This window comes from Pseudonaja textilis, unplaced genomic scaffold, assembly GCF_049901715.1.
Source record: "Pseudonaja textilis isolate UNSWEBS1 unplaced genomic scaffold, rPseTex1.2 PTEXSCF23, whole genome shotgun sequence".
In the NCBI taxonomy this organism is placed as follows: Eukaryota; Metazoa; Chordata; class Lepidosauria; order Squamata; family Elapidae; genus Pseudonaja; species Pseudonaja textilis.
The window spans coordinates 1,274,209-1,285,533 of NW_028262868.1; the positions used below are offsets into that span (position 1 = coordinate 1,274,209).

General features: G+C 45.6%; 1 protein-coding gene across 1 annotated transcript in view; it reads left to right on the top strand.

Moving 5' to 3' along the window:
• EPHB4 (EPH receptor B4) overlaps nt 1-11,198 on the top strand; it is a 66,214-nt gene extending 55,016 nt beyond the window's left edge. The window contains 6 exon segments of the mRNA XM_087919004.1: nt 749-996; nt 3,144-3,359; nt 3,499-3,648; nt 6,002-6,195; nt 8,974-9,129; nt 10,964-11,198. Of these exon segments, the coding sequence (XP_087775130.1) occupies nt 749-996; nt 3,144-3,359; nt 3,499-3,648; nt 6,002-6,195; nt 8,974-9,129; nt 10,964-11,090 (1,091 nt within the window). The 3' untranslated portion in view covers nt 11,091-11,198.
• The last annotated feature ends 127 nt before the right edge of the window (nt 11,199-11,325 follow it).

The window sequence follows — 11,325 nt, forward strand, 5'->3', positions numbered from 1 at the left end:
GTTGTTTGCAATTTGTGGGGGGGGTCCTTTTGGGGTTGTGGGGGATCGCTTACGGGAACCGGCGAGCAGTACAAAAAGCGTCCAGAGGGCATCCGCAACTCGGTGTTGATGGGCGTCGCGACTCCCACGAAGCGCTGCTTCGATCGCAGGCAGCTAGTCCTCAACGTCCGACCCAAATCGGAACCAGAATGTCCCTCGCCGGGCCGTGAAATGCGTCCCAAGTAATAGACCCATAGAAAGCAAAACTCTGAGGCAGGTAAATTCCTCAAAGAATAGCCTTATCGGATACTAGCTGGATCCCCGGGGCTTCGCTACGAAACGATGGCGCGGGGTTTAATTTTGGGGGGGTAGGAAACTGAGGAAAAACCCCAATTCTGCCTCTGTCTCCCAGCATCCATCCGTATTCGTCCGGCTAGCATCCTGTCAATGTGTGAGAGAGCGGAGGGCCGTTTGGAAACCGAAAGGGCAAAACAGGAGTCACGCCGCATATCTCTGCACATTTCTGCAATAAACCTAAATAGTTATACATCCGAATCGGGATGTCTATCTAGCTCTTCTTTTCCTCCGTTTCTACTACTTCTCCCTCGTTCCGTCTGACGTCTCGTATTCCAGTTTCATTTCCCTTGTTTTGTTTTTTCCTTTTTAAATTCCTTTTTATTTGTACTTTACCGTCTAAACCACGGATACCAAGTGTTCCCAATTTTTCTTTTTTTTTTAAAAAAAAAGAAATATTCTCTATCTCTGGCAGGTGAATTCGGGGAGGTCTGCCGCGGTCTCCTGAAAGTGCCGGGCAAGAAGGAGAGTTGCGTGGCCATCAAGACCCTGAAAGGAGGCTACACGGAGAAGCAGCGGCGGGAATTCCTGAGCGAGGCCAGCATCATGGGCCAGTTTGAGCACCCCAACATCATCCGCCTGGACGGGGTCATCACCAGCAGCGTCCCCGTAATGATCATCACCGAGTTCATGGAGAACGGCGCCCTCGATTCTTTCCTGCGGGTGAGGAGAGCGGACAAGGCCCCCCGAGGAGGGGCGGGCAGGGGGAGGAGGACCCGAGGGAAACCCCTTTGGGTTCGGGGTTTAATTTCGTTCGGTCCAGTTGATTATTTGAGTTTAGTTTATTATGAGTTTAGTTTAGTTTGAATGTTTATTTTAGTTTATTTTATTCGTTTCGTTTGTTTTAATATATTTTTTTATCTTATTCTTTTAGTTTAGTTCATTATTTTGTTAGTTTTGTTTGTTTTAATATTTTTTAGTTTAGTTTATTGTTTTATTTAGGTTTATTATTTTATTAGTATAGTATAGTTTCTTTTAATATTTTTTAGTTTAGTTTCTTATTTTATTTTAGTTTATTATCTTTAGTTTATTATTTTAGTTGAGTTGAGCTTGTTTTAATATTTTTTTTATCTTATTTTAGTTTAGTTCATTATTTTCTTAGTTTAGTTTTATTTGTTTTAATATTTTTTAGTTTAGTTTATTATTTTATTTAGGTTTATTATTTTATTAGTTTAGTACAGTTTCTTTTAATATTTTTAGTCTAGTTTATTATTTTACTTTATTATTTTACTTTATTAGTTTAGTTGAGTTTGTTTTAATATTTTTTTATCTTTACTTTTGCTTGCTTTAATATTTTTTATTTTAGTTTATTATTTTATTTAGGTTGATTATTTTATTACTTTAGTATAGTTTCTTTTAATATTTTTTAGTTTAGTGTAGTTTTATTTTACTTTAGTTTATTATTTTAGTTTATTATTTTAGTTTATTATTTTACTTTAGTTTATTATTTTATTAGTTTAGTTTAGTTTTGTTTGCTTTAATATTTTTTATTTTAGTTTATTATTTTATTTAGGTTGATTATTTTATTACTTTAGTATAGTTTCTTTTAATGTTTTTATTTTAGTTTATTAGTTTATTTTAGTTTATTATTTTACTTTAGTTTATTATTTTAGTTGAGTTGAGTTTGTTTTAATATTTTTTATCTTATTTTAGTTTATTATTTTACTTTATTAGTTTAGTTTTGTTTTGTTTTAATATTTTTTATTTTAGTTTATTATTTTATTTAGGTTGATTATTTTATTACTTCAGTGTAGTTTTGTTTGTTTTAATATTTTTTTATTTTAGTTTAGTATATTTAGTTGAGTTCATTATTTTATTCGCTGAATATTATTTTTGTTTATTATTTCATTGAGGTTTATTATTGTATTAGTTTAGTATAGTTTGTTTTAATATTTTTTATCTTATTTTAGTTAATTATTTTACTTTAGTTTATTAGTTTAGTTTAGTTTTGTTTGTTTTAATATTTTTTATTTTATTTTATTATTTTATTTAGGTTGATTATTTTATTACTTCAGTGTAGTTTTGTTTGTTTTAATATTTTTTTATTTTAGTTTATTATTTTATTTAGGTTTATTGTTTTATTACTTTAGTATAGTTTCTTTTAATATGTTTTATTCGATTTCAGTTTATTATTTAGTTGAGTTCATTATTTTATTCACTAAGTTCATTGTTTGAATATTTTTATTTTTTGTTTATTATTTCATTGAGGTTTATTATTGTATTAGTTTAGTATAGTTTCTTTTAATATGTTTTATTCCATTTCAGTTTATGATTTAGTTGAGTTCATTCTTTTATTCGCTAAGTTCGGTTTGTTTGAATAGTTTTATTTTTGGTTTATTATTTCATTGAGGTTTATTATTTGATTCGTTTAGGATAGTTCATTTTAATATTTTTTGATCTTATTTTAGTGAATCATTTTAGTTGAGTTGATGAGCTGGTTAGTTTAGTTTGTTTTAATATTTGCATAATATATATGCAAATATATATGCTATATTATGCAAATATTATTATGCAAATGTTATTATGCAAATATTTAACAAAGGAGAAAGGCAAGCTGGCGAGCTGGGCTGTGTTTTAGCTCAGCTGAGGCGCGGCAATCCACTCTCCGTGCGAATCAGCTGAGCTGATAAACAACAGAATGTAGTCGGAGACGGAAGAGCACGGACGGACGGGCGGGCCCAGGCAGAGGTGGCATTTGCCGGGTCTCCGAACCAGTCAAAAATTTTGGCCACCGGTCCGCCTGAACCAGTGTGAACCGTCTGAATGCCACCTCCGGCCCCGAACCATTTCCTGTTGCCTCCCCCCCGCAGTTGAACGATGGTCAGTTTACGCCCATCCAGCTGGTCGGGATGTTGCGGGGTATCGCCTCCGGCATGCGCTATCTCTCCGACATGAGCTACGTTCACCGCGACTTGGCAGCCCGGAACATCCTGGTCAACAGTAACCTGGTTTGCAAAGTGTCCGACTTCGGCCTCTCTCGTTTCTTGGAGGAGAATTCCTCGGATCCGACCTATACGAGCTCGTTGGTACGTCTGGCTTGTCCCTTTTTTGTTTCGCGCCGTGGACAACAAGCCAGGATGGGTGCGGGGGAGGGGCAGGGGGGTGGACTCGATGATCCTCACGCTCTCTGCCCCCTCCCCAATTCTACCCTCCCTCTTTCCTCAGGGGGGCAAAATCCCGATCCGCTGGACGGCCCCCGAAGCCATCGCCTTTCGCAAGTTCACGTCGGCCAGCGACGTCTGGAGTTACGGCATCGTTATGTGGGAGGTGATGTCGTTCGGAGAGAGGCCCTATTGGGACATGTCCAACCAGGATGTGAGTGGCTCCCCCCATGAGGATGACTTGTGGTGGGGCTCTGGGACCCCCTCAAATGCCCCACTCCAGTTTTCCCCCGCCTGGTTTACACAACCTACACTTAAACCTGGACTAAGGGATTGGTTTCCCTGACCCCGTAGAATTCCTCGTGTCCTGTGCCGGTGTGTAACTGGGGAGAGCACGGAAGGCCAATCTCTGAAAAGTTGTCCCTCTTCCGGGCAGTTTCTTCCTCTTCCCAATCTCTGGGTGGTCTCCCATCCCAAAACTAATCAGCGCTGACTGACTCTCCTTAGGGTTTTGCAATCACATTCTCCAACTAGGGATTCATATTCTCCAACCAAAACACCTTCATAGCTGAGCGTCAACAATCACGTTCTCCAACTAGGGATTCATATTCTCCAACCGAAACACCTTCATAGCTTACTGTCAACAATCACATTCTCCAACTAGGGATTCATATTCTCCAACCAAAACACCTTCATAGCTAAGCAACAATCACATTCTCCAACTAGGGATTCATATTCTCCAACCGAAACACCTTCATAGCTGAGCATCAACAATCACATTCTCCAACTAGGGATTCATATTCTCCAACGAAACACCTTCACAGCTGAGAGTCAATAATCACATTCTCCAACTAGGGATTCATATTCTCCAACCGATACACCTTCATAGCTGAGCATCAACAATCACATTCTCCAACTAGGGATTCATATTCTCCAACCGAAACACCTTCACAGCTGAGAGTCAATAATCACATTCTCCAACTAGGGATTCATATTCTCCAACCGATACACCTTCATAGCTGAGTATCAACAATCACATTCTCCAACTAGGGTTCATATTCTCCAACTGAAACACCTTCATAGCTGAAAGTCAACAATCACATTCTCCAACTAGGGATTCATATTCTCCAACCGAAACACCTTTACAGCTGAGAGTCAACAATCACATTCTCCAACTAGGGATTCATATTCTCCAACCGAAACACCTTCACAGCTGAGAGTCAACAATCACATTCTCCAACTAGGGATTCATATTCTCCAACGAAACACGTTCATAGCTGAGAGTCAACAATCACATTCTCCAACTAGGGATTCATATTCTCCAACCAAAATACCTTCATAGCTGAGCGTCAACAATCACGTTCTCCAACTAGGGATTCATATTCTCCAACCAAAACACCTTCATAGCTGAGCGTCAACAATCACGTTCTCCAACTAGGGATTCATATTCTCCAACGAAACACGGTCAGACCTGAGAGTCAACAATCACATTTTCCAACTAGGGATTCATATTCTCCAACCGAAACACCTTCACAGCTGAGAGTCAATAATCACATTCTCCAACTAGGGATTCATATTCTCCAACCGAAACACGTTCACAGCTGAGAGTCAACAATCACATTCTCCAACTAGGGATTCATATTCTCCATCCGAAACACGTTCATAGCTGAGAGTCAATAATCACATTCTCCAACTAGGGATTCATATTCTCCAACGAAACACGGTCAGACCTGAAAGTCAACAATCACATTCTCCTACTAGGGATTCATATTCTCAACCGAAACACCTTCATAGCTGAGCGTCAACAATCACATTCTCCAACTAGGGATTTATATTCTACAACCGAAACACCTTCATAGCTGAGCGTGAAAATCCCTCCAACTAGGGATTTTTCGCCAGCAGAAATTCTGATAGCTTAAGTTACAATCTTTTGCAAGAGAAGAATGGATGGCACTTTTGGTTTTTCAACTGCCACATTTCTCCTTCAAAAGAAAAGGGACTTATGACCATTTTTCACACTTAATGACCGATAGAGCATCCCCAGGACCTCAATTGGAATGCTTGGCAACTGTCCTGTATTTACAACGGTCTCTGTGTCCCACTGGGTGTGTGTGTGTGTGTCACGTGATCCCCTTTTACGACCTTGAATGACTGTAGTGTTGGACTTAACCACTGTGGTCATAAAATGGGGGCAAAACTCCCCTGTTCTTGCTTAGGAAGGGAAATTCGGAGCTCTGTTGTGCAGTCGTAAGTCAAGGGACTTGCTGGGTCTTCGAGTTGTGATTTTTTCCCCACGGATCCCCATCCTGCCGTTAATGGCGGACATACTTTGGCCTGCCCTCCCTCAGATAACAGATCATCCGAGTTGGAAGGAACCTTCTCGGTCATCTAGTCCAACCCCACGCATTGCCCAAACGGGAGACCCTACCCCATTTTTCTGACAAATGGCAGTCCAATCTCAAGTGATGGCGCTCCCACAACTTCTGAGGGGAAGCTGTTCCATTGGTCCTCCTTCTTCCTCCTCCTCCTCCTCCTCACCCCCCGGGCATTTCCCTCTCCTTCCCCAGGTGATCAACGCCATCGAGCAGGATTACCGCCTTCCGCCCCCCACCGACTGCCCCACCTCCCTTCACCAGCTGATGTTGGACTGCTGGCAGAGAGATCGCAACGCCCGGCCTCGTTTCGCCCAGATCGTCAACTCCCTGGATAAGCTGATCCGCAACCCTGCCAGCCTCAAAATCGTCTCGCGGGGAAACGGCGGGTAAGTGGGACGGACACAGACAGACACAAGACGTACAAACACACACACCAACCCCAACCCCAACAAAGCTTGGTCCTTGGGCTGGGCAGTGGCGGGCCCTTGCCGTATCCGTCAACGTTGCGGCTTTGGGAAAAGCGGGAGGTTTATTTCATATTCAACCCAGGGAGATGCAAATAGTTTGACTACCGGTTCTGTGGGCGTGGTGTGGTGGGCGTGGCCATGCCCTGGGTGGGCGTGGCTTCTTTGCTTTTATTGCAGCGCCTTTACCCCCCCTTTTTTTTGGGCCTCCTGGGCGAAGCCGTATGAGAGCGAGGGGGATTCCGGCACAGCTGATCATCGGAACAGCTGATCGTCCTCTCCTTCCTTCCTCCTCTCCTTCCTTCATTTCTCTTCTCTTTCCTTCCTCCTCCCCTTCCTTCCTTCCTTCCCTTCTCATCTCCTTCCTTCCTGCCTTCCTTCCCTTCTCATCTCCTTCCTTCCTTCCTTCCTCCTCTCCATCCTTGCTCCTGGGCGAAGCAGTAAGATAGCAAGAGGGATCCCGGCACAGATGATCATTGGAACAGTCGATCGTCCTCTCCTTCCTTCCTCCTCTCCTTCCTTCATTTCTCTTCTCTTTCCTTCCTCCTCCCCTTCCTTCCTTCCTTCCCTTCTCATCTCCTTCCTTCCTTCCTTCCTTCCCTTCTCATCTCCTTCCTTCCTTCCTTCCTCCTCTCCATCCTTGCTCCTGGGCGAAGCAGTAAGACAGCAAGAGGGATCCCAGCACAGCTGATCATTGGAACAGCCGATCGTCCTCTCCTTCCTTGCTCTTCTCTTTCCTTCCTTCTCCTCTCCTTCCTTCCTCCTCTCCATCCTTCTTTCTTTCCTCCTGGGCAGTAAGACAGCAAGGGGGATTCCAGCACAGCTGATCATAAGAATAGCTCATCTATCTATCATCATCTTTCTCTCTATCATCTCTCTATCATCTATTTATCATCGATCAATCATCTATCTATGTATCTATCATCTTTCTTCTTTTTCTCTATCATCTATTTATCTATCAATCATCTATCTATCTATATCATCTATCTATCTTATCTCTTATCTATCATCTTTCTTCTTTCTCTCTATCATCTATTTATCAATCATTGTCTATCTATCTATATCATCTATCTTTCTGTCTATCTATCTATCTATCACCTATCATCTATCTATCTATCTAACTATCTATCTCTTATCTATCTATCATCTCTCTCTTCTTTCTATCTATCTTCTACCTATCTTCTATCTTATCTCTCTATATCTATCTATCTATAATCTTTCTTTCTTTCTTCTTTCTCTCTATCATCTATGATCTACCTATCTATCATCTATCAATTTATCATCTATCTATCTATCTATCTATCTATCTATCTATCTATCTATCTATATCTATCTATCGTCTTTTCTTTCTCTCTATCTCATCTATCTATCTTCTACCTATGTATCATCTATCTATCTATCTATCTATCTATCTATCTATCTATCTCATCTTTTCTTTCTCTCTCTATCTATCATCTATCTATATATCTATCTATCATCTATTTATCTATCTCATCTTTTCTTTCTCTATCTCATCTATCTATCATCTATCATCTTTTCTTTCTTTCTTTCTATCTCATCCATCTATCTTCTACCTATGTCTCATCTACCTATCTATCATTATCTCTCTCTCTCTCTCTCTCTCTCTCTCTCTTATCTTTTCTTTCTCCCTATCTCATCCATCTATCTTCTATCTATGTATCATCTACCTATCATCCATCTATCTATCATCTATCTATCTATCTATCTATCTATCTATCTATCTATCTATTCTTTAACATACTAAGTTATATTTAATAGACAGTGTATTGTCTGGGTCATTTTACATATATATAATAATGGCAATAATAATAATAATAATATTCTTTACTTGTATATAATAGCACTCTTCCAACTTCTAATTTCTCTTTTTATTACCCTAACCATTGCTAAAACCAATCCCAAGTTAAAAATTAAAAAAAAAAAATTCGGGTGTCTTCTTTGTCCTCTATTTTTAACGTCGACCGATCCATTTCCACAAAGTCCACCAGTCTGAAAAGCGTGGCCAAGTTCGACCCTCCTTGCTAAAAAAAAAAAATCTTTTCTATTTTCCAATGGACGACGTCGGGATTTAGAATTCGCACCTCCTCCGCCTTTCGAGCGGTCGAGCCGCGACCTAGAAATCGAACGGTGTGAAATCCCAAAGGCCGGGGTGGTGGTTTTGGGTGGCTGGGGGTGGACTCGGCTCTTCGGGATGGGTGGCGAGGGTGGGATTCTACCGGATCGGCCCGCTTTCGGGTGAAACCGGTAGCTAACCCAAAGATCAGCCGGGAGCGAATCGGTTCGCTCCGAAGACCGAGGTATTTCCTTTTGGTTTTTTTTAATTATCTTCCCCCCGACGATCAGCTGTTTTTTTTTCGCCTAACGATCGGCTGTGCCGCGGGCTTTAGATTAGCTAGAAGGCCGAAAAAACGCGGCCCTTTCTACTGTTTTGCTCCGTGGGGGGCCCAATAGGTCCCAAACAACCCACCACGCGCCCCAGTCCATGCCCACCCCCACAGAACCAGTTTAAAAATTTGCATCCCACCCTAGATGGCACCCAGGAAGAGGACTTGGCTCTGGGCTAGTGGGGGGAGGGGCTTCCCCCTATGAAAGAGCCCCTCCCCCTACTCCTGAGGCTGACTGGTTGCCGGTCCTTCCTCTTCCTCTTCCGCTCCCCACCCTCCGCCTTAATTTTTACAGGCCCTCCCACCCTTTGCTGGACCAACGGCTGCCCCACTACTCGTCCTTCGGCTCGGTCAGCGACTGGCTGCGTGCCCTCAAGATGGGCCGCTACGAAGACAGCTTTGCCAACGCCGGCTTCACTTCCTTCGAACTGGTCAGCCAACTCTCGTCCGAGTGAGTGGACGTAAGGTGGACGGCGAGGCGGGGCGGGGTGGGGGAGGTCCGGAGGGAGAGCGGGGCGGGGGGATGGGGAGAGGCAGGAGTTGAGATTCGAAATCGGTTCGGGCTTGGTTCCGGCGAACCGGTTGTTCAATTTTGCGTCTGGTTCGCCCGAAACCGGTAGTTGAACTGACCGGCTGGCCCAGACCGCCCGCTCCCCTGCCTGGAGTCTCCACGTGGCCTCTTTTTCATGCAGCATCCGCTCTGGGTGGGGGGCGCGAAACTGGACTTCCGGACGTCCTCCGGAGCCCGGGGGAGAGGCCGTTTTTGCCCTCCCACAGGCCTGAGGGAAGCCTCCGGACTCTGTGGAAGGTGAAAAACGGACGAACCGGAAGTTCTGGAAGTCCGTAAATGGGCCTGTTACCGGCTTCCGGCCTACCTCCAGAGCCCAGGGGAGAGGCCGCTTCCGCCCTTCTAGAGGCCCAAGGGAAGCCTCCGACTGCGGGAAGGAGAAAACGGCCGAGCCGGAAGTTTTGGAAGTCCGCAAATAGGCCTGTTTCGGCCGGAAGGCCTCCGGAGCCCCAGGGGAAGGCCGCTGCCTCCTAGTGGCCTGAGGGAAGCCTCCAGACTGTGGGAAAGGTGAAAAACGGCCCTTCCGAAAGTTCCGGAAGTCCACAAACAGATCTGTTTCTGGCTTCCGGTTGGCCTCCGGAGCCCATGGGAGGAGGCCGCGCCCTCCCAGAGGCCTGAGGGAAGGCTCTGGACTCTGGAGTAGGCGAAAAATGGCCGAACCGGAAGTTCCAGAAGTCCGGAAATGGGCCTGTTTCCGGCTTCCGGACGTCCTCTGGAGCCCGGGGGAGAGGCTGTTTTCGCCCTCCTAGTGGCCTGAGGAAAGCCTCCGGACTGTGGGGAAGGCGAGAAACGACCCTTCCGAAAGTTCCGGAAGTCCGGAAATGGGCCTGTTTCCGGCTCCCGGACATCCTCTGGAGCCCGGGGGAGAGGCCGTTTTCACCCTTCTCGTGGCCTGAGGGAAGCCTCCGGACTGTGGGGAAGGCGAGAAACGACCCTTCCGAAAGTTCTGGAAGTCCAGAAACGGGCCTGTTTCCGGCTTCCAGACATCCTCTGGAGCCCGGGGAGAGGCGTTTTGGCCCTCCCAGAGGCCTGAGAGAAGCCTCCAGACTCTGGAGTAGGCGAAAAATGGCTGAACTGGAAGTTCCAGAATTATGGAAACGGGCCTGTTTCCAGCTTCTGGACGTCCTCTGGAGCCCGGGAGAGGCCATTTTCGCCTCTCCTAGTGGCCTGAGGAAGCCTCTGGATTATGGGGAAGGTGAGAAACGACCCTTCCGAAAGTTCCGGAAGTCCAGAAACAGGCCTGTTTCCGGCTTCCAGACGTCCTCTGAAGCCTGGGGAGAGGCTGTTTTCGCCCTCCCAGATGCCTGAGGGAAGCCTCCGGACTGTGGGGAAGGTGAAAACCGGCTGAACCGGAAGTTCCAGAAGTCCGGAAATGGGCCTGTTTCCGGCTTCCAGAGCGTCCTCTGGAGCCCGGGGAGAGGCTGTGTTTCGCCTCCCAGAGGCCTGAGGAAGCCTCCGGACTGTGGGAAGGTGAGAAATGGCCCTTCTGAAAGTTCTGGAAGTCCAGAAACGGGCCTTTTTCCGGCTTCCAGACGTCCTCTGGAGCCCCGGGGAGAGGCCGTTTTCGCTCTCCTAATGGCCTGAGGGAAGCCTCCGGACTGTGGGGAAGGTGAAAAAAAAGGGGAGGGGAGGGGGAGAGGGGCAGAAGGGCCAACAAAGGATCCTTCTCACCCCCACCCTCTCCCCGCTTCCCCTTTCCTCCATTTCCCTCCCGCAGAGACCTGCTCCGGATCGGGGTGACCTTGGCCGGCCATCAGAAGAAGATCCTCTCCAGCGTCCAGAACATGCACGTCCAGAGCAGGGCCGGCCCATCCTCCACAGCGGCTAAAGCAGGACAGTACTGACCGGTCCTTGGGCCGGAGCAGCACCGATTTCGGCCCGGTGCCCTTCCTTTTTTTGGAGGAGGGGGGACTCCCTCCTTTTGGGGGAGAGGGGCAGACGGGAACTGGCCTGTGGGGGGAAGGAAGCCCCTCCCATTCCCAAATTGCTTCCTCCCCTCCTCCCTATGTATTCGCCCCTTCCTCACTTTGGGGGCGTCGGTGAGGACGGCCAAGGAGACGGAAGATTGTCCCCTCTCGG